This window comes from Crocodylus porosus, unplaced genomic scaffold, assembly GCF_001723895.1.
Source record: "Crocodylus porosus isolate Cpor-Errol unplaced genomic scaffold, CroPor_comp1, whole genome shotgun sequence".
Taxonomy (NCBI): domain Eukaryota; kingdom Metazoa; phylum Chordata; order Crocodylia; family Crocodylidae; genus Crocodylus; species Crocodylus porosus.
The window spans coordinates 24293362-24310836 of NW_017728931.1; the positions used below are offsets into that span (position 1 = coordinate 24293362).

The 17475-nt window shown below is 51.4% G+C and overlaps 1 protein-coding gene across 4 annotated transcripts in view; it reads left to right on the top strand.

The window, feature by feature from the left end:
* The window catches only part of LMNTD1 (lamin tail domain containing 1), a 109720-nt gene extending 98083 nt beyond the window's left edge, over positions 1-11637 (top strand). For 2 of the 4 annotated variants that reach the window (XM_019544393.1, XM_019544390.1), the window contains one exon: positions 11333-11637. In XM_019544393.1, coding sequence (XP_019399938.1) covers positions 11333-11464 — 132 coding nt within the window. In that variant the 3' untranslated portion in view covers positions 11465-11637. The remainder of the gene's footprint in view (positions 1-11332) is intronic. The other 2 variants (XM_019544391.1, XM_019544392.1) reach the window with 1 other exon arrangement.
* Positions 11638-17475: the final 5838 nt, after the last annotated feature.

Consider the following 17475-nt stretch of genomic DNA (forward strand, 5'->3'; position numbering starts at 1 on the left):
CTCTTTGTAATACTTGGGTGGGCATGAATTCCCTTGCCCAATTTGGGTTCTGGATCCGAGGACAAAGAGACTTGTCCGATCTCGGTTTTGGGTTGGTTGTAAGTTGTTGGTGCTTTCGCTTGCAAGCGGCCACCATTGTTGTACCCCTGAACCCCTGAATAAAGTCAAAGTCCTTCCACTTTGGACGCACTGGACCAGGCTTGCTTGGAGCTGCGTGGGATGATCCGGAGTGTAAGACTCCCCGGCTTTCTGTCTCTTTTCTTTTCTGACTCTCACCTGTGTAAAGGTCTCTAGCTTCTGTTTATCTTGCATTCTAATTCTTTTCTTGCATTTTTGTCCCTTTTCTCTCCTCTTCGTCCCATCCCCCCTGTACTTCCAGTTTCTTTGTCTTTACAGCCTTCTTTCTTACTGTCTCTTTTCCTTTTTTTCTCTCTTTCTTTTCTGTTTGCTTGTAGCGAGGAGTTATCTTTTCCATTAGCTTACTTTCCGAAGGGTGCTCTTCATTACCCCTTCTTCCCCCACCTCTTTGTTTTCTTTTTTTTTTCACTGTTTCAATCCCATCTCCTTCCCCCCCAGCCACTTTTTTTCCTCCACCCCTTTCCCTCTCCCATCTAGAGTTTTGTGGCCGCATTCCCAGGCACTTATCTTTTTTGTTAGTATAAATTTTTTTTTGTTTTCCTTTTGCTTAGTTATAGCTGGAAATTAACCCTGTTCTAACAGGAATGGCTATACCCAGCAGTATGAGGATGCCTCCCAGAAATTCCCCATTACCCATGGTTTGAGGGTTCACACCCCTCCCTACATCAGGGTTGAGGTCTGCGTAGATGCCCTTGCTAGTCTCCTGGGACAGCGTAACATACGTTACGCAGGTCGTGTCAACATGGTCCCAATAATTTATTTGATTCCACCCTAGTTAACAGGGTGTGCGCAGAGGGCCTGGACATTGTGGACGCGCATTATTTTGCCATGTCCCCAGACACCCCAGCAGTGAGGGTGGTGATTTCTAATGTGCCCCCGCACATGACCGAATGGGAGCTGGCCAAGGAACTCGAGCCCTATGGGGTTCTTACGAGTCCCTTTCGCCAATTGACCATAGGGAGTAAAAACCCCAAACTGAGCCATGTCCTGTCTTTTCAAAGGCAGGTTTTCATGCTTCTCAGGGTGGGCCCATTGTCTCTGCCTCAGTCCTTGAGCCTCATGTTCAATGGGCGGAGGTTTGTGATCTATTTTTATTTTGGGGAGACCACATGTTTTCAGTGTGGTAGCTCTTCCCACGTAGCAGCTCAGTGCCCACAGGGGAGATCGGCCAAAACATCAGCGACTACAGCGGTGCCAATGGACTGCACATCCACTTCTGGGACGCAGGCCCCACCCAGTGAGCCTGGGAGCTTTTCCCAACCTCCTGTTCCATCTGAGGGGGCTTGAGTCTCTGGCATGAGAATGCCGTCCAGCAGAGGGGCTGGGACTAGGCCACAACCCTCCCCTCCATTTCCCCCCCCCCCACAGTGCCCACCCCCACCAGTACAGAGATGTCACCAGGTGGAGAGCCTGATGCCTCCACTTCCCCCCTGCCTGCCCTGACCAGCCCGATTGAGGTGGCTGGGGTGGTCAGCGATTGTGGCACCAAGGCTCCGTCGGATGATGGGCCTCAGGCCTCCTGCCAGTTGCCCTCCACCATGGCTTTGTCTGAGGTGGCTGGCCCTGGGGAGGCAGGCCAGAAGCAGTCTGGCCCATCCTCTATGAAGGATCAGCTATCTGCCACACAGACGAAGAAGAACAACAGAGAGAAGAAAGTGAAAGGAACCACTCAGGACTCCCCATCCCCACTGAGACCTTCCTCAGCTGGGATGGAAGGGACCCATGCTGGAGATCCTGGCCCTGCTCCGGCTGTCATGTCAATGACCCTGTTGACTGGAGATGAGGGAAGCTTGGAGGTAGGGGAGGTGAAGGCAGGGGTACCTAACCCCTCACTTATCTCCCAGCTTTCGGAGACAGGTGGCAGCAAGACCTATGCACAATATATCTCTTCTGGAGGTCTGACCCAAGGGGCAGCAGAGGAGTCTGCTGACCTCTTGGTCACATCCCAGGTTACTGAATTAGATGAGGAGGCTAGTGAAATGGAAATCCAGCTTTCTGAGTGTCACAAGCGATCAAGAGCAGGATGACCTCCCTCCCCCAAAGAAGGTGGGAATTGCTCTTCGAGAGCCAGACCTTGACCTGGATAATCAGAGGAGGTTGGTGGGTTTAGATATTGAGGATGTAGATGCTGAGATCCCAACTACGGTGCAGCCTCACCGTGCGTCTGTTGGAAATGTGCCGCCCATGTTGGCAGACCCCCCCCCGGGTCAGTCCTGACTATGGGGGGCTCCTGACCTTTTTGAAACAGACAAAAGGACAGAAGAACATAGCAGGGTGCATCACCCAATGGTGCGCAGATCCTAAAATTTTTATCAAAGCTGCCAGAGCTGTGGCCAAACGTATGCAGCAAGATCTAGGCACTAGGCAGATGGCTTATTATCTGGAGAAGCTCACACAGCAGGTGAGAGACGAGTGGGGCCTGGTGGGGTCCCTGGAGTACAGTAGGGCATGATAGGCCTTTTCCGACCTGTCTCTGCTTTCTGCTCTGCTCTTAGGGGCTTGCTCTTTTATCTAAACCTTACCTCGCTCTTCCTCTCCCGTACCCACACCCATGGCAGCCACAAACATTGGTACTTTTAACATCCACGGCTGTCGAGATCCGGTGAAACGGGAGGCTGTCCTGGAGCTCCTGTGCCAGAAGCGGCTGGCTGTCGCTTTCCTCCAGGAGACACATTCCGACAGGCTCAACCAGTTGGCTTGGCACCCTGCCTGGCAAGGCCAGTTGTTCTTGAGTCATAGCACCAACCTTAGCACCGGGGTCGCGACTCTCCTATCGTCACAACTACAGCATGACACGGCGGTGGCATGGGAGATTGTCCCTGGCCGCCTGCTGAAAGTCCGCATAACTCTAGCACAACACCACCTGCTACTTGTCAACATCTATGTACCTACTGATGTCCAGGAGAGGATCACTTTCTTCAAGACCTTGGCCACCCTTTTGCATGAAGTTAGTGAGGATGATGACCTGCTTTTGTAGGTGGGGACTTCAGTTGTAACACTGACACCCCGCTTGACCATACGGGACCTGAGCCTCACCTGCCCTCAGCCCGCAAGCTGCAGTTCACCTTGGAGACTTCAGGCCTTGTTGACGTCTGGTGAGCCCTGCACCCCGATGTGCGCCAGTACACCTGGGCCAGGATGAGTGCCAGGGGTCTCACTGTGGCCCGCCTCGACTGCATTTATGTCACCAGGCATCACCTGCCAGTCCTACACAGCAGCCACATCATTCCCTCAGGCCTGTCAGATCATGGCCTGGTTTGCTGTGAATTGAGCCTGCCAGGGAGAACCTGTGCGAGAGCGCCCTATTGGTGTTTCAACGTCAGTCTGCTTCAAGACTCTTACTTCCAGAACTGCTTTGCCAACTTTTGACGGGACTGGGAGGCCACAAGACTGAATTACTCCTCCTGGAACCTATGGTGGGATGTGGGCAAGGTACAAATCCGGGCTTTTTGCCAGCAGTACACTCAGCTGGCCACTAATGAACTGTGCCGCTGTATCAGAGAGCTGGAGGAAGATGTGGTAGAGCTCAAGGCTGCCCTGCTGGCTGCCAGCAGTGATGCGGTGCTGTGCGAGAGCCTCCAGTTCCGTAGGAAGTGCCCTCATGACTTGGTGGAGAGTGCGGCCCATGGAGCGAGGATCTGCGCATGCTGCCAAGAGCTGGCTGAAACAGATGCCCCAACCCGCTTCTTCTTCAACCTGGAGCGACGGCAGGCAGCAAGCAAAGTCTTAGATCACCTCAAGACTCCTGAGGGCCAGGTAATCACTGACCCAGGTGAAGTACATGAGCATGCTGTTGCCTTCTATCATGACCTGTTTGCGGCTGAGCCGTCCTGCCCTGAGGCCATGCGGGAACTCCATGCGGGCCTGCCATGCCTTGGTGCCCTGGAGGCCAGTGAGCTTGCGCAGGAATTGTCTCTCATGGAGCTGACAGGGGCTGCAGCTGGCCTCGCCTCTGGCAAGGCCCCAGGCCTTGACAGGTTACCTGCTGAGTTCTACAAGACTTTCTGGCTTCTTCTCGGCCCCTGTCTCCTGCGTGTTTTCCAGGAGAGTCTTGCTGACAAGGTCTTGCCGATCAGTTGCCACCGTGCAGTCCTCACGCTGCTGCCCAAGAAAGGAGACCTTGGCTGTATTAAGAACTGGCGGCCAGTCTCCCTGCTGTGCGTAGATTACAATATTCTGGCCAAAGCGCTGGCCACCCGCCTCCGCACTGTCATGGCCTCCATCACTGGGCCTGAGCAGAGCTACTGTGTGCTGGGCAGAACCATCCAAGACAACCTGTTTCTGCCGCGCAACCTACTTACAGCCAGTGATCTCTTTGGCCTAGACGATCTTTTAGCTCTCTGGATCAGGAGAAAGCATTTGACCGGGTGGACCACACCTACCTCTTTCAGAACCTGGAGGCCTTTGGCTTTGGGCCCCTTTTCACCAGGGCCCTCCAGGTCTTGTATCAAGACACTTTCAGCCTGCTCAAGGTGAATGGGGTGCTCTGTGCCCCATTCCCCGCACGCAGAGGTATCTGTCAGGGCTGCCCTCTGTCGGGCATGCTCTATGCCCTGGCCATTGAGCCACTGCTGCATTCACTGCGGCACCACCTGAGCGGTGTGGTCTTGCCACCAGCCATGGGCCTGTCCATTGCCCCTCCGCTCTGGCTATCAGCATATGCAGATGATGTAACTATCTTCCTTAACACCCAGGAAGACACAGGGGCCCTGACAGACTGCAGCGAGCGTATGAATGTGCCTCTTCAGCCCATATTAACTGGGCCAAGAGTGATACCCTGTTGCTTGGTGCGTGGATCACCATGACCCCCTCCAGATTTGCCAGGGGGCCTCACCTGGCACTTCGAGGGCCTTAAGATCCTGGGCATGTTCCTAGGGCCATTGACCTTCATGGCACGCAACTGGGACAGCCTCGAGGAAGGAGTGAAGGCCCGCCTACAAAGGTGGCACTGGCGCCTACCCAGCCTCTCCTACCATGGACGTGTCCTCATTGTGAACAACCTAGGGGCAGTGACCTTGTGGCACTGGTGCACCTTACTCAATCCGGCAGAGGACCGACTCGAAAGACTCCAGCGCCTCCTGGTCAATTTTTTCTGGGATGGGTGCCACTGGCTCCCACAAGCTGTCCTTTACCTACCTGTAGCTGAGGGGGGCCAGAGTTTGGTTGACCTTGCGAATGAGGTGGTCGCCTTCCGCCTGCAGGCCCTTCAACGACTCCTGTACAGCAAGGAGCACCTACCTTGGCAAGAACTGGCATGCCGGTTTCTGCAGAGGGTGGGGGCCCTTGGCTTTGACCAGGAGCTCTTCCTGTTGGACCTTATGCTTTTGAACTGGGCAGTGCTTCCAGCTTTCTACCACAGCGTGGTACGAGCCTGGCAAACCACTTTCCATCTCCAGCCACAGGCCCATCACCTGCAGTTCCCGCAGTTGCTGAGGGAACCCCTGGTGCACAACCCAGCTCTGAGATGCCCCGTGCTGAGCCTGGCCTCTGCCAGTCTCACGGCTGTTTTCATTCAGGCGCACGTTCTCCACCTGAGTCATCTCCTTGACCCTGCTCGGTCAGCCTGGCTCTTGCCCGAGGCCTTGACCACCCGGCTGGGCATGCACTCTGTCCACAGCCTAGGCCATCTTCTGTGTGACATCCAGGCTGCCCTCCCACTGGAGGCAGCAGCCACACTGGACAACCATCTCCGGGTGAGCCAGGTCCCCTGCACTGAGGATGCCCCGAGTGAGGCTTTTCCTGTTTTACCAGTCATCCTGACCGTGGCCGGTGAGCTGGCTGGTGGCCCTGCCACCTTGCTGACACTCCCTGTTCCTCCTGACAGTGACATGTGCTGCCCCTTTGCTTTTCTGTCACGTAGAAGTCTATATGCCTGGGTGGTTCATGTCCACCATGCCCAAGTGCTGGTGGGCCACCCTGATACACCGTGGCTACGGTGCCTCGGGCCGCCAGATTCCCCACTAGCCCACCCGGCATGGCGCACGTTGTATAAGCCGCCAAGCACCAAGAAGACTGGCGACCTGCAGTGGCGGTTGCTGCACGGCATCGTAGCCACTGGAATGTTTGCATCCCACTTTGACCCAGCCACCTCGACAGTCTGGGGGGTGTTGAGGAGACCCTCTTTCATGCCTTCCTTGACTGTCCCTACCTGCAGCCGCTCTTTGTCACCCTCGAGCTGTTGCTGCAGGCACTGGGCAGTAGCTTTTTGGAGACCACCTACGTGTCCTTCTACCTATACCAGGCAGCTGAGAAGGGCCCCATCAGCCTGGCCAACTTCTTACTGGGTCAGGCCAAGTTGGCCGTCCTCAAGAGCCGCCAAAACCAGCTTGCCGGGACCACCGCCTCCTGGTGCAAGCGTGCCTCTCACTCGCTGGAGATTGAGCATGCTGTGCTCCAGCGGGCGGTGCCCACCTTTGAGACACCCTGGGCCCTTGCGGGAGTGCTGTGCCATGTGGAGGACGGCTGTCTCAAATACGTGCTCTGATGCCATGACCGGTCTGGGGGACTGGGTTGACTCGATGTTGGACTAAAACTTCCAGCTCGTGCCACGTCCTGGGCCCTCACCAGGCTGCCTTTTTGCTTTTGTGTAGGAGAGCGTAACATATGTTACACAGGCCGTGTCAACACAGTCCCAATGATTTACCAAGAGCTGGCTGAAACAGATGTCCCAACCCACTTCTTCTTCAACCTGGAGCGACGGCAGGCAGCAAGCAAAGTCTTAGATCACCTCAAGACTCCTGAGGGCCAGGTAATTACTGACCCAGGTGAAGTACATGAGCATGCTGTTGCCTTCTATCATGACCTGTTTGCAGCTGAGCCGTCCTGCCCTGAGGCCATGCGGGAACTCCATGCGGGCCTGCCATGCCTTGGTGCCCTGGAGGCCAGTGAGCTTGAGCAGGAATTGTCTCTCACGGAGCTGACAGGGGCTGCAGCAATGATTTACCTGAGTGATTCCACCCTTCTGCCTGGACATTGGCCTCATCTCTCTGGACCAGGAGAAGGCCTTTGACCGGGTGAGCCATGCCTACTTCTTCCAGACCCTGAAGGCCTTTGGCTTTGGGCCCCTCTTCACTGGAACCCTCTGGGTCTTGTACCAAGACACCTCCACCCTGCTCAAGGTGAACAGCATGCTCTGCACCCTGGCTGGGTATGTTCTACATCCTGGCCATTGAGCCAGCCCATGTCAAGGCTGCCCCTTGTCAGGCATGCTCTACACCCTACCCATTGAGCTGCTGCTGCATGTGCTGTGGTGCTGCCTGAACAGTGTGGCCCTGCCAATGGCCACAGGCCCACCCATTGGGCCTCCACACCGACTGTCAGCGTATGTCAATGACGTGACCATCTTCAACACCCAGGAAGATGTGTGGACCAGCATGACCCCCTTGGATTTGCCAGGGGTCCTCACCTCGTGCCATGAGGGCCTCAAGGTCCTGGACATGTTTCTGGGGTCACCAACCTTCATGGCACACAACTGGGACTGCCTTAAGGAGGGGGTGGAGGCCTTCCTTCAATGATGGCACTGGAACCTACCCAGACTCTTCTACCATGGACATGTCCTCATTGCCAACAACCTGGCAGTGGCAACTCTGTGGCACCGGTGCATTGTACTCGACCTGCCACAGGACCTACTTGAGAGATTCCAGTGTCTCCTGGTAGATATTTTTCTAGGATGGGATCCACTGGCTCCCACAGGCTGTCCTTTACCTACCTGTCACTGAGAGGGGCCAGAGCCTGATCAACTTGGTAAGCAAGGTGGCCGCTTTCCACCTGCAAGTCCTTCAGTGACTCTTCTACGGCGAGGAGTGCCTACCCTGACAACAACTGGCCTACAGGTTCCTGCAGAGGATAGGGGCCCTTGGCTTCAAACAGGAGCTCTTCCTGCTGGACCTCATGCTCCTGAACTGGGCAGTGCTTCTGGCCTTCTACCACAGCATGGTACAAGCCTGGCAGGCCACCTTCCACTTCCAGCCACAGGCCCAGCACCTGCAGTTCCCCACACCTGCTGAGGGACCCCTGGTACACAACCCAGCCCTGCAGTGCCCTGTGCAAAGTCTTTCCTCTGCCAGCCTCATAGCCACCCTGATCCAGGCAAGTGTCCTCCACCTTAACCATCTCCTTGAACCTGCTTGGTTGGCCTGGTTCTTGCCTGAGGCCCTGACCACCTGGCTAGGCATGCACTCTGTCTGCAGCATGGGTCATCTCCTGGGTAACATCCAGTCTGCCCTCCTACTGGAGGCAGCACCCACCATGAATAACCATTTCAGGGCACACCAGGTCCCCAGTACCGCAGATGCACCAAGCGAGGCTTTGTCCAAAATGCTAGTCACCCCAGCCGTGGCCAGCGAGCTGGCTGGTGGGCCTGGCACCCTGCTGACGCTCCCCATGCCTCCCTACATCAACGTGGGTTGCCTCTTTGCTTTGTTGTTGCACAGAAGCCTGTATGCCTTGGTGGTTCATGTCCACCATGCCCAGGTGCTGGCGGGCCACCCTGATACACCATGGCGACAGTGCCTGGGGCCACCAGATTCCCCACCAGCTCACCTGGCATGGCGCACTTTGTATCAGCCACCAACCACCAAGAAGACTGGTGACCTGCAGTGGCGTTTGCTGCATGGCATCCTAGCCACTGGCATGTTTGCGTCCCACTTTGACCCAGCCACCTCGATGGCCTGCCCCTTCTGCCCCAGGGTCATTGAGGAAGACCTCTTTTATGCTTTCCTTGATTGCCCCCCCTGCAGCCACTCTTTGTTACCCTCGAGCTGCCGCTGCAGGCACTGGGCAGGAGCCTCTCGGAGATCACCTACATGTGCTCCTACCTGTACTGGGTGGCTGAGTGGGGCACCATTTGCCTGGCCAACTTTCTACTGGGTCAGGCCAAGATGGCTGTCTTTAAGAGCTGCCACAACCAGCTTGCCAGGACCAGCTCAGAAAATGCTCTGCAGCTTTTCGGCCTCCTGGTGTGGGCACACCTCTTGCTGGAGTTTGAGCATGCTGTGCTCCAGCAGGCAGTGCCCACCTTTGAGGTATGCTGGGCCCTTGGGGGACACTGAGCCATGTAGAAGACGGTCTTCAATATGCGCTCTGATGTCATGACTGGTCTGGGCAACTGGGTAGGCTCAGTGTTGGAGTGCGACTCCAAGCCCACGCCACGCCCTGGGCCCTCACTAAGCTGCTTTTTGCTTTTTTCTGTGTGTGGGAAGTTGAAGGTTTTGTCAAGTGTATGATTGGATAAAGCAGGGTAGGAATCATTTGTTTACAGAGGGCAGTATGACCATGTGGCTGGTGTCCCGACAGCATAATGGCACGTTAAGCACAACGTGTAATATAGAAATAGAATATAGGTCATGGTGTGATGTTATGACTGTAATGGCATGGTGCTTTTGGTTTGATGGTAATTTGTTTGTCTTTGCTTTGTATATTGGGTCTGGACCCTAGAGAGGCCTACTTTTTGTACCCCAAACACCTGAATAAAGTACCGTATTTTTGTGCATATAGCCCGCACCCATGTATAACCTGCACCCATGTATAACCTGCACCCATGTATAACCCACAGAAAATTGTGTTTTTGTAACATACTCCATGTATTCCCCGCACCCTGAGACATGACAAGCAAGTGCAGGCTCTGCTGGCGGCGGTGGGGAGCAGGGCTCGCAGCTCACAGTTCCTCATCCCTCTTCCCCCCTCCCCTGCAGAGCTCCGCTTCCCGCTGCCACCACCAGCCGCACTCTGCTGGGCACAGCTGCCAGAGCCGGAGCTGGAGCTGGAGCCCGCAGCTGGGGACAAGTTTGCAGGCTCTGCAGGGGAGGGGAGGGATGAGGAGCTGTGAACTGTGGGCTCCAGCTCCAGCTCCTGCTCCAGCAGCTGTGCCCAGCAGAGTGCAGCTGGCGGCGGTGGTGGGGAGTGGGGCTCTGCAGGAGAGGGGAGTGATGAGGAGCTGCAAGCTGCGAGCCCCGCTTCCCGCTGCTGCCGCCAGCTGCACTCTGCTGGACACAGCCGCCAGAGCCAGAGCTGGAGCTGGAGCCCGCAGCTCACAGCTTCTCATCCCTCCCCTCCCCTGCAGAGCCCACAAGCCTGTCCCCAGCTGTGGGCTCCAGCTCCAGCTCCAGCTCCAGCTCTGGCTTTGACGGCTGTGCCCAGCAGAGTGCAGCTGGTGGCAGCAGCGGGGAGTGTGTCTCGCAGCTCATAGTTCCTCATCCCTCCCCTCCCCTCCCCTCCCCTCCCTTGCAGAGTCCTGCTGGAGCTGGAGCCCGCAACCCGCAACCAGGGATGGGTGGGGACGGGCTACGTTGTTCTAAAGACTCTGCATAGCCCGCACCCTTGTATAGCCCGCACCCACCCATCAAGTTTGTAAAAACGTGTATAGCCCATGGGCTATATGCATGAAAATACAGTAGCTAAAAAGTCAAAAGTCTTCTTCCTTATACCCAGGAGGGTCAGAGCCTTCAAGAGTTTTTGTGTGTTATTGGCCAGTGGCTTGGGGGTGGATATAAAGGGGCAGTTTGAAGGTCATGCTATAGGGTGCCTGGGGTACTCTGCTTTTTGAGCCCTGCATGGAACAAGGGTGTGAGCTGGACTGAGGCAAAGGAGCTGACCCCTGAAACAGTGGGCCAGGGCTGAGAGCCTTAGAATTAGTGGCTGAGATGCTGAAGTTACTGACTGGGTTGGGACTGAATGATACCTGTGAAGCAGGGGCATGACTGTGGGTGAAGCTGGAGGCCATGATTAAGGGCCAAAGGCTACTGTATAGGCTCGGAAGGCACAAAACCTTACAAGCTGAATTAACAAGAGACAGAAGGGAGAGGCATTGTTAGCTAGAGGGTCTAACTGTGGAGTTCTGTTGGAGTCCAGTAGCACCAGATGCCCCCTCCTCCCCTCCCACCCTGCCTTGGGTTCATAGGCAACCTTCCAAGAAATCCAGATACCAGCCAGATGTGAGAGGGAGGAAAGTGAAGAACATAGGCTTAGCCTGCCACAAGGGAAAGAGGGCAGGTACCTCCTGTGGCTGGGCCTGGGGCAAGTAGCTTCCCTGTTTCTCTATGGCTCAAGTAAACTTCAGGATCTAGCACCATTTGTGTGCTTTTAAATCATTAAGGATAAAGACTAGTTTAGCTAACTAAATAAGGGTATTGATTTAATGCCATATCCATGTATTCTCCCCACATTACTTACTGGAGATCTTGTTTTCCTTTTGCAGCCTAATTTAGGTGGAGTGATGTACGTAGGCTCTGCACCCACCAGCTCTGCTCTACAGAAGTACTTTGTCCCTTTGGCTTACAACTTCAGGCTACCAACCCAGGCTTCATTTACTCCTTCCACTTTCACATAACACCTGATCCAGGATCTAGGAACAGGAGGGAGGAGAATTAATGCTCAGGAGCCAGTAATGTGAACCATTGCTTCAAGGAATGAGGAGGTTTGGCTGTTAAGTGACACTACAAATTGTAAGTCACATTTCTGTGTAGCCTGGTTCCCACAATAAAGTTTGTTTTGCTGATTCTGGTCATTAGTAATGTGATTGAGTGTATTGGCTGGTAATGGGGTATATATAGTATATGAAAAATTCTATCTGTACATAAACTTAAAGCTGTATGTATATATGTGAGAGGAAAGAAATAATTTAACTGCACAGGCCAATAATTGCCTTATAGAAAATAACCATCTATTTTGTTTGCAAAGGGAAAAATACACTCAAAATATTTTCAGGATATTATTTCCTATACTACAATAATCTGTTGCCTGCTCTTTTTTTTTTACAGGGTGCTAGTAAACTATCAAACCCAGTAGAGGCTGGTGATAAATGAGACTAGGTTGTCAAAGTTGCCTCACAAAATGCTCCCAGGGTCAGCGATGGCAAATGATTATGCTATAAGGCAAAAACTGGGCAGCCAAAGCGCTAGATCACGACTGCTCTGTCAACTCCCCTGTGCCCTGGGGAAGGGGAAAGCAGTGTTGAGTGCTGGTGGGGAGACTTGGTGGGGGAGGAGAGGGGAGGAGAGAAGAAAGTTGATCTTACCTGTCTTAGCTGTCCCCACAGCTGGCTTCTCCAGCCAGGTGGTCAGTGCAGGGCTGCTATAGTCACAGCAAAGACTGGGTAGGGGGCAAGGGTACAATTCTGGTTTCTGCTCTAAATAGATGCCCAGAACTAGTTCCCCTCTTTCCCTGCCCCTCATCCCCCTCCAGTTACGCTACTGTCTTTACATCCAAAATTCAGTTACAAACTTCCTCTAAATTGGTGAGTAGTGAGATCCAAGCTTTTGTTTCAGACTGTTACAAGGTTAGGAGCCTGCTGTGAAATTCTGGATCCCAACCTAGATGCAGATGTCCTCAAACCCCATAATGTTTGGATTCTGTTAACCCCATCTGCAGTGCTAATAGAAACTTACTCTCCTCTCCTGTGTTTAGGACCACAGGAAAGTAGGGCTTGAAGGGACCTCACAAGGGCATCCAGCTCAGCCCCTTACTTAAGGCAGGATCTCCCTTGGCTAAACCATCCCAGCCAAATGTCTGTCTAATCTGCTCTTGAAAACTTCCAAGGATGGAGATTCCACAGTTGCTCTAGGTAGCCTGTTCCAGTTCTTGACCACTCTCACAGTCAGAAAATTCCTCCTAATCACCAACCTAAATTTCCCCTGATGAAGCTTGAGGCCATCATTTCTAATCCTATCCCCTACACCCACTGAGCAAAGACCCACTGGGGAGCCATCATTTTATTTTTAGTAAGTTTTTGTTTTTGCGGATTTTGTGGAGATTGCCTGATTTTGCAATTTCTGCAAAATCTACACGATGATTTGGGCAGATCCCTATCTGTAATCGCCCTCCAGGGATTTGAAGACTGTTATCAAATCAGTCTTCTCTTCTCCAGACTAAATAACCCTAGTTCTTTCAGCCTTTTCTCATAAGTCTTGCTTCCCAGGCCTGTAATAATTTGGTTTGCTCTGCATGAGGCTCTTTCCAAAATGTCCACCTCCTTCTTGAAGTGTGCCTCAAAACTTGATACAGTAGTCCAGGTGATGCTTGACCAGTGCTAAATAGAGTGGAAGAATCACTTCCCTTGATTTACAAGTAACACTTCTGTTAATACAACCCAATAAAAAGTTGTTGCCTTTTTTGGCAACAAGAGCACACTTTTGGCTCATATTCAGCTTGTGTTCCACTATAACTCCCAGGTCCTTCTCTGCAGCACCGTAGCCTAACTAGTCATTCCCCTGTCTGTATTTATGCATGTCATTATTCCATCCTGAATGCAGGACTTGGCACTTGTCTTTGTGAAATCTCATCTGATTGATTGCAGATCACTTCTCCAATCTACACGGGTCATTCTGAATTCTGACTGCAGCTCCAGCACACACTGCAGACTTCTCTCCCATCCCTGCTAAGCAGGAATTCCTTCCTCCCCTCTGCCTTGCAGAGAGGTGTCTGTATATTAGCTAGCAGACCACATGTTGGCTACAGGTCCATGCTGAATTAACAGGTAGAATTAAAAGGTAGCTGGTAATGTCCCTCTGTTGTTTTCTTAATGGGGTGATGAATACTGAGTTAGGGGGTGATTCCCCCCTAACTTAATTCCCTGCTGGGCTAATCAGAGCATCTTGATGGAGCCTAGCCATGCTCCCCCTTAAGCTCAGTGCTGTGGAAGGGACAGGAGGGCTGCTCTAGTGCCCCTTGGCTTCCAGCCTGAGCCACTGCAGGCATGTGCTTGCATTTTTTAGATGTCTGTCTGGTTACAAAACTGATTTAGCCTAGCCAGGTTAGACTAACCTGCAAAGATTGAATCAATTCAAGCTCAGGTTTTTTGAATGTCTGTCCCTAGCCTTACAAATATTTGAGGTACACTGGTTGGAACTGACTTAACTGATCATCAAACCAGGCCTTCCTTTGCTTCAGTTGAATAGAAAAAGCCACTTGTATACATTGTTAATTCCCCCAAAAAAGAATGAAAGAAAAAGTTTTCCAACCCCTGTTGAAGGCACATCCATTTTTGCTTACTCCGTACTTTTTCCTCACATTGTATGTACAGCCTCTTTCCCTAGTCTGACCTACCTTTGGTCTGTTAAGTCATTATCATTGTCTGGAAATCACAAAGAATATTTGAAATCCTTATTGTTCAGGATTATTATTGCAATGTGTAATTATTGCAGTTTTTATTGCCTTGACAGTATGTTGGCAAGTATCTTATTTCAGCTATAGGGATTCCTTTTGCCTTCATAAAATTCCTGACTTTTTATTAAAAAAATAAATAAATATGTGTACTAATAAAGTGCTACACGCGAGAAACATTTCATTCCAGATGTTCTGTTTACTACTGTGTTTATGCAGAAGATGGGTCGATAAGATAAACACAGAACAGATTCAGCTACTCTCTAGAGGCTTGTCACTGATGCCATTTTAATAAACCTTGTTCAGGCCGTGTTCAAAGGGTTGCCAGAGGCAGATCCAGGAGGATCCAGGAGGTGGTGCCATCCCTCCTCACTTTGGCTTTCTCGCCAAAGGAGGGAACTCTCTGAGCTCATTAGCTGGTCAGCACAGGCTTGTGCTAGAGCCACTACTTTCACATGGCTGAGGAGCCCAGGGGTGAATGCCACCACTGTTTGTACCCCCACCCCTTTCCATGTGACTAATTTGGGGGCAAGAGAAAGGAAGGGGTGAACAGCAGTGGTGCTCATGCCCTGGCGGGACCCCACACTGACCAGCTGATGAACTCAGAGAGCTCCCTGCACAGGCAGAGCTCTGGAAGGAGCATGCACTGACCTTGCACAGGCAAGGGGGGCATGGCTGCACCCCTCTCACTCCTTTCCTGGTTCTTTCCATGAGGCTACCCCATAGCAGAATGAACTGGAGTTTGCAGCAGCTGAGTTCCATTCCACAGTCTGTATTGACTTTACAGCAGCAGCACTGTCTTGGCTATGTTCTCATGTGCAGAAAGAGACTACTAAGGGCTATAGTCTGTGCTACCTACTTAACATAAAAGCTTCCTTCTCCTGCTCTTTGTAATTTTGGCTGCTTACAGATGTAACCCTCCCAAAACGGTGCTTTACTTGGAACTCAGTGTGCCCCTGCACCAAGTTAGAACATGCCCAGAAGATGGATTGCGTTACTTTGATGCAGCTTGCCCAACATCTGTATCGATTGGGCACTCCAGTGAGTCTTTTTTGGCACTTTTATCTAACAGCCGTTTGAATCAATGCTGGGGTTGAACTAACATGTTGCCTCTTCCAAAAAAGTGTAGGTTTGGTTTTCTTCCCATGCCTGCCAGCAGCCTTAGTCTTCAAGTTGAGGTGCAGGTGTGTTATAAACTACACACCTTTTGGGGGGTACTTGGCTAGGGTGGAATAGGATCCCACTTTGGTGCTTAGATGCCTACTAGGTGGCATAAGATTTGGCCTGGACTTTGTATTGTTGCTTTAGGCAACTTGATGTTGTTCTGCTTTCTTTTTCTCTGTGCCTGCTTATGATTGTTATTGAGGGTACTACTGCATGGCAGAAGGGAACTAGCCTTGAGCATATCTTCCAATAAGGTCCAGTTGTCTAGCAATGAGCCACCTCCAGCACATCTGGAGGAGGGAGCAGAGAACTCCCCATTCATTTCATAGGGGCTTGAAGCATGCACAAAGCACACAGACACAGGCATTTCTCTCTTGCTGATCCTGATGACAGCATCATGGCATGACCTTTACTGTAGTTTCTGCTGGCTGAAGCAGAATATGTTCATGTGAGGTCTGTTTTTTCCCTGATATGCACAACGACAATATAAACCCAAGGAGAGAAAGGAATTGTTTAGGGTGGGTCCAAGCATAACTAGGAGTAATGGGAGGAAACAGAACAAAGAAACATTTAAGCTGAATATCAGGAAAAACATCCTAACACTGAAGTCTACAAGGTTGTAGAATAACCTCCAAAAGGAAAAGGTGGAAACCTTATCAGTGAGTCATTTCACACTGGAGAGAACAAAGCCCAGAGTGCAGGGAATAGTCAGGCACTGGTGAGGGCCTCAGAAGCACTTTTTAAATGAGCTTGAATGATATGAAGTACATTAATGAGTTTTCAAGTCATTTTCTTTTTTTCTTCAGCCCTGCCAAAATGTGTGTCTGTTCTGGCAGCAGTTTTCTAGCAAATTAATGAAACATCAGATGAGCACATCCAGCCAGATCAGAGTAGTGTTCCCAGAAGTCAGCCTGAATAGGCAGATCCTCAGCTGTTGTAAATCAATATAGCACCATTGCTTTTGCTGCAGAGCAACCCCAATTTACAGCAACTAGCCCTACTTGGTGTTAAAATACAAATACTGCTTTCAATTTTCCCAGTCGCACTGCAAGAAGGTGCACTTGAGTTTGCCAGCTTCCAGTTCCCACTGTAGTTCCTTCAATATTGATATGTTTTGCTTCCTGCTTCAGAAAAACCTGGGACATTATACTTTGGAAATCAGTGGGCACATCTACACATGCAGTTGCTATGCAGTAACTGAAATTACTGTGCAGTAGCCAAAAATTTCTGCACCATATGGTGGTATCTATAAGTGCATGCCCATACTGTGCAGTAAATATGGTGACTTAGGCTGACTTGGGGGTAAATTTGATACCTGCATCATATAGCCATCAAATTTATGCCCAATTAGTTAATATGCAGTAACACACATGTAGATGCCTTACTGCACAGTAACACTGTGCGTGGACTGACTTGAGACTGACTTTAGTTCTAAGTCAGTCCATACACAGTGTTACTGTGCTTTAACGCCTGCACATGTAGACATGTAAATGTGTCCAGTATGTCAGGTTGGTAAGGCATTTTCGTGTCCTCCTGAACTATCCATTTATAAAAGCCTTCTCATTGTTTTTAACTGACCTTTCCTGTTAATAGTAATAATAGCTATCATTGAAATTATCATGCAGTACTAGCCATGTTACACAATCTCTCAGAGGCATAACTGGGCAGTTCTGTTCTCTGGACAAAGGCAGTGCATAGGCTAGCACCTGCAGTTAGGCTGCTAGTGGTGGCAGCCATGCCAGCAGCACACCTGCTATTTTTGTGCTCCCCAAAACCCAGCATCTAGAGGTTGGTGCCTTGATCACTACCCTTAGTTACACTACCGCCATCTTGAGGAAGTAACAAGATATCATATCTATGGACTACAACAGAATGTTGTTTCTTACCAGACAGAGTTGAAGGCATCCTGAGGCCTGGCTTGAACTCAGGGTTGTTGGTAAAAACATATCAGTGTGTTCTTGGCAGCATGCCCAGCCATAGTAAACCAGGGCTAGGTACAGTAATTCAAAAAGCCCAAGGCAGACAAGATCTAAGTTATGTGGTTTTCTGTAAGTGGCATAATTTAGACCAGTAGTG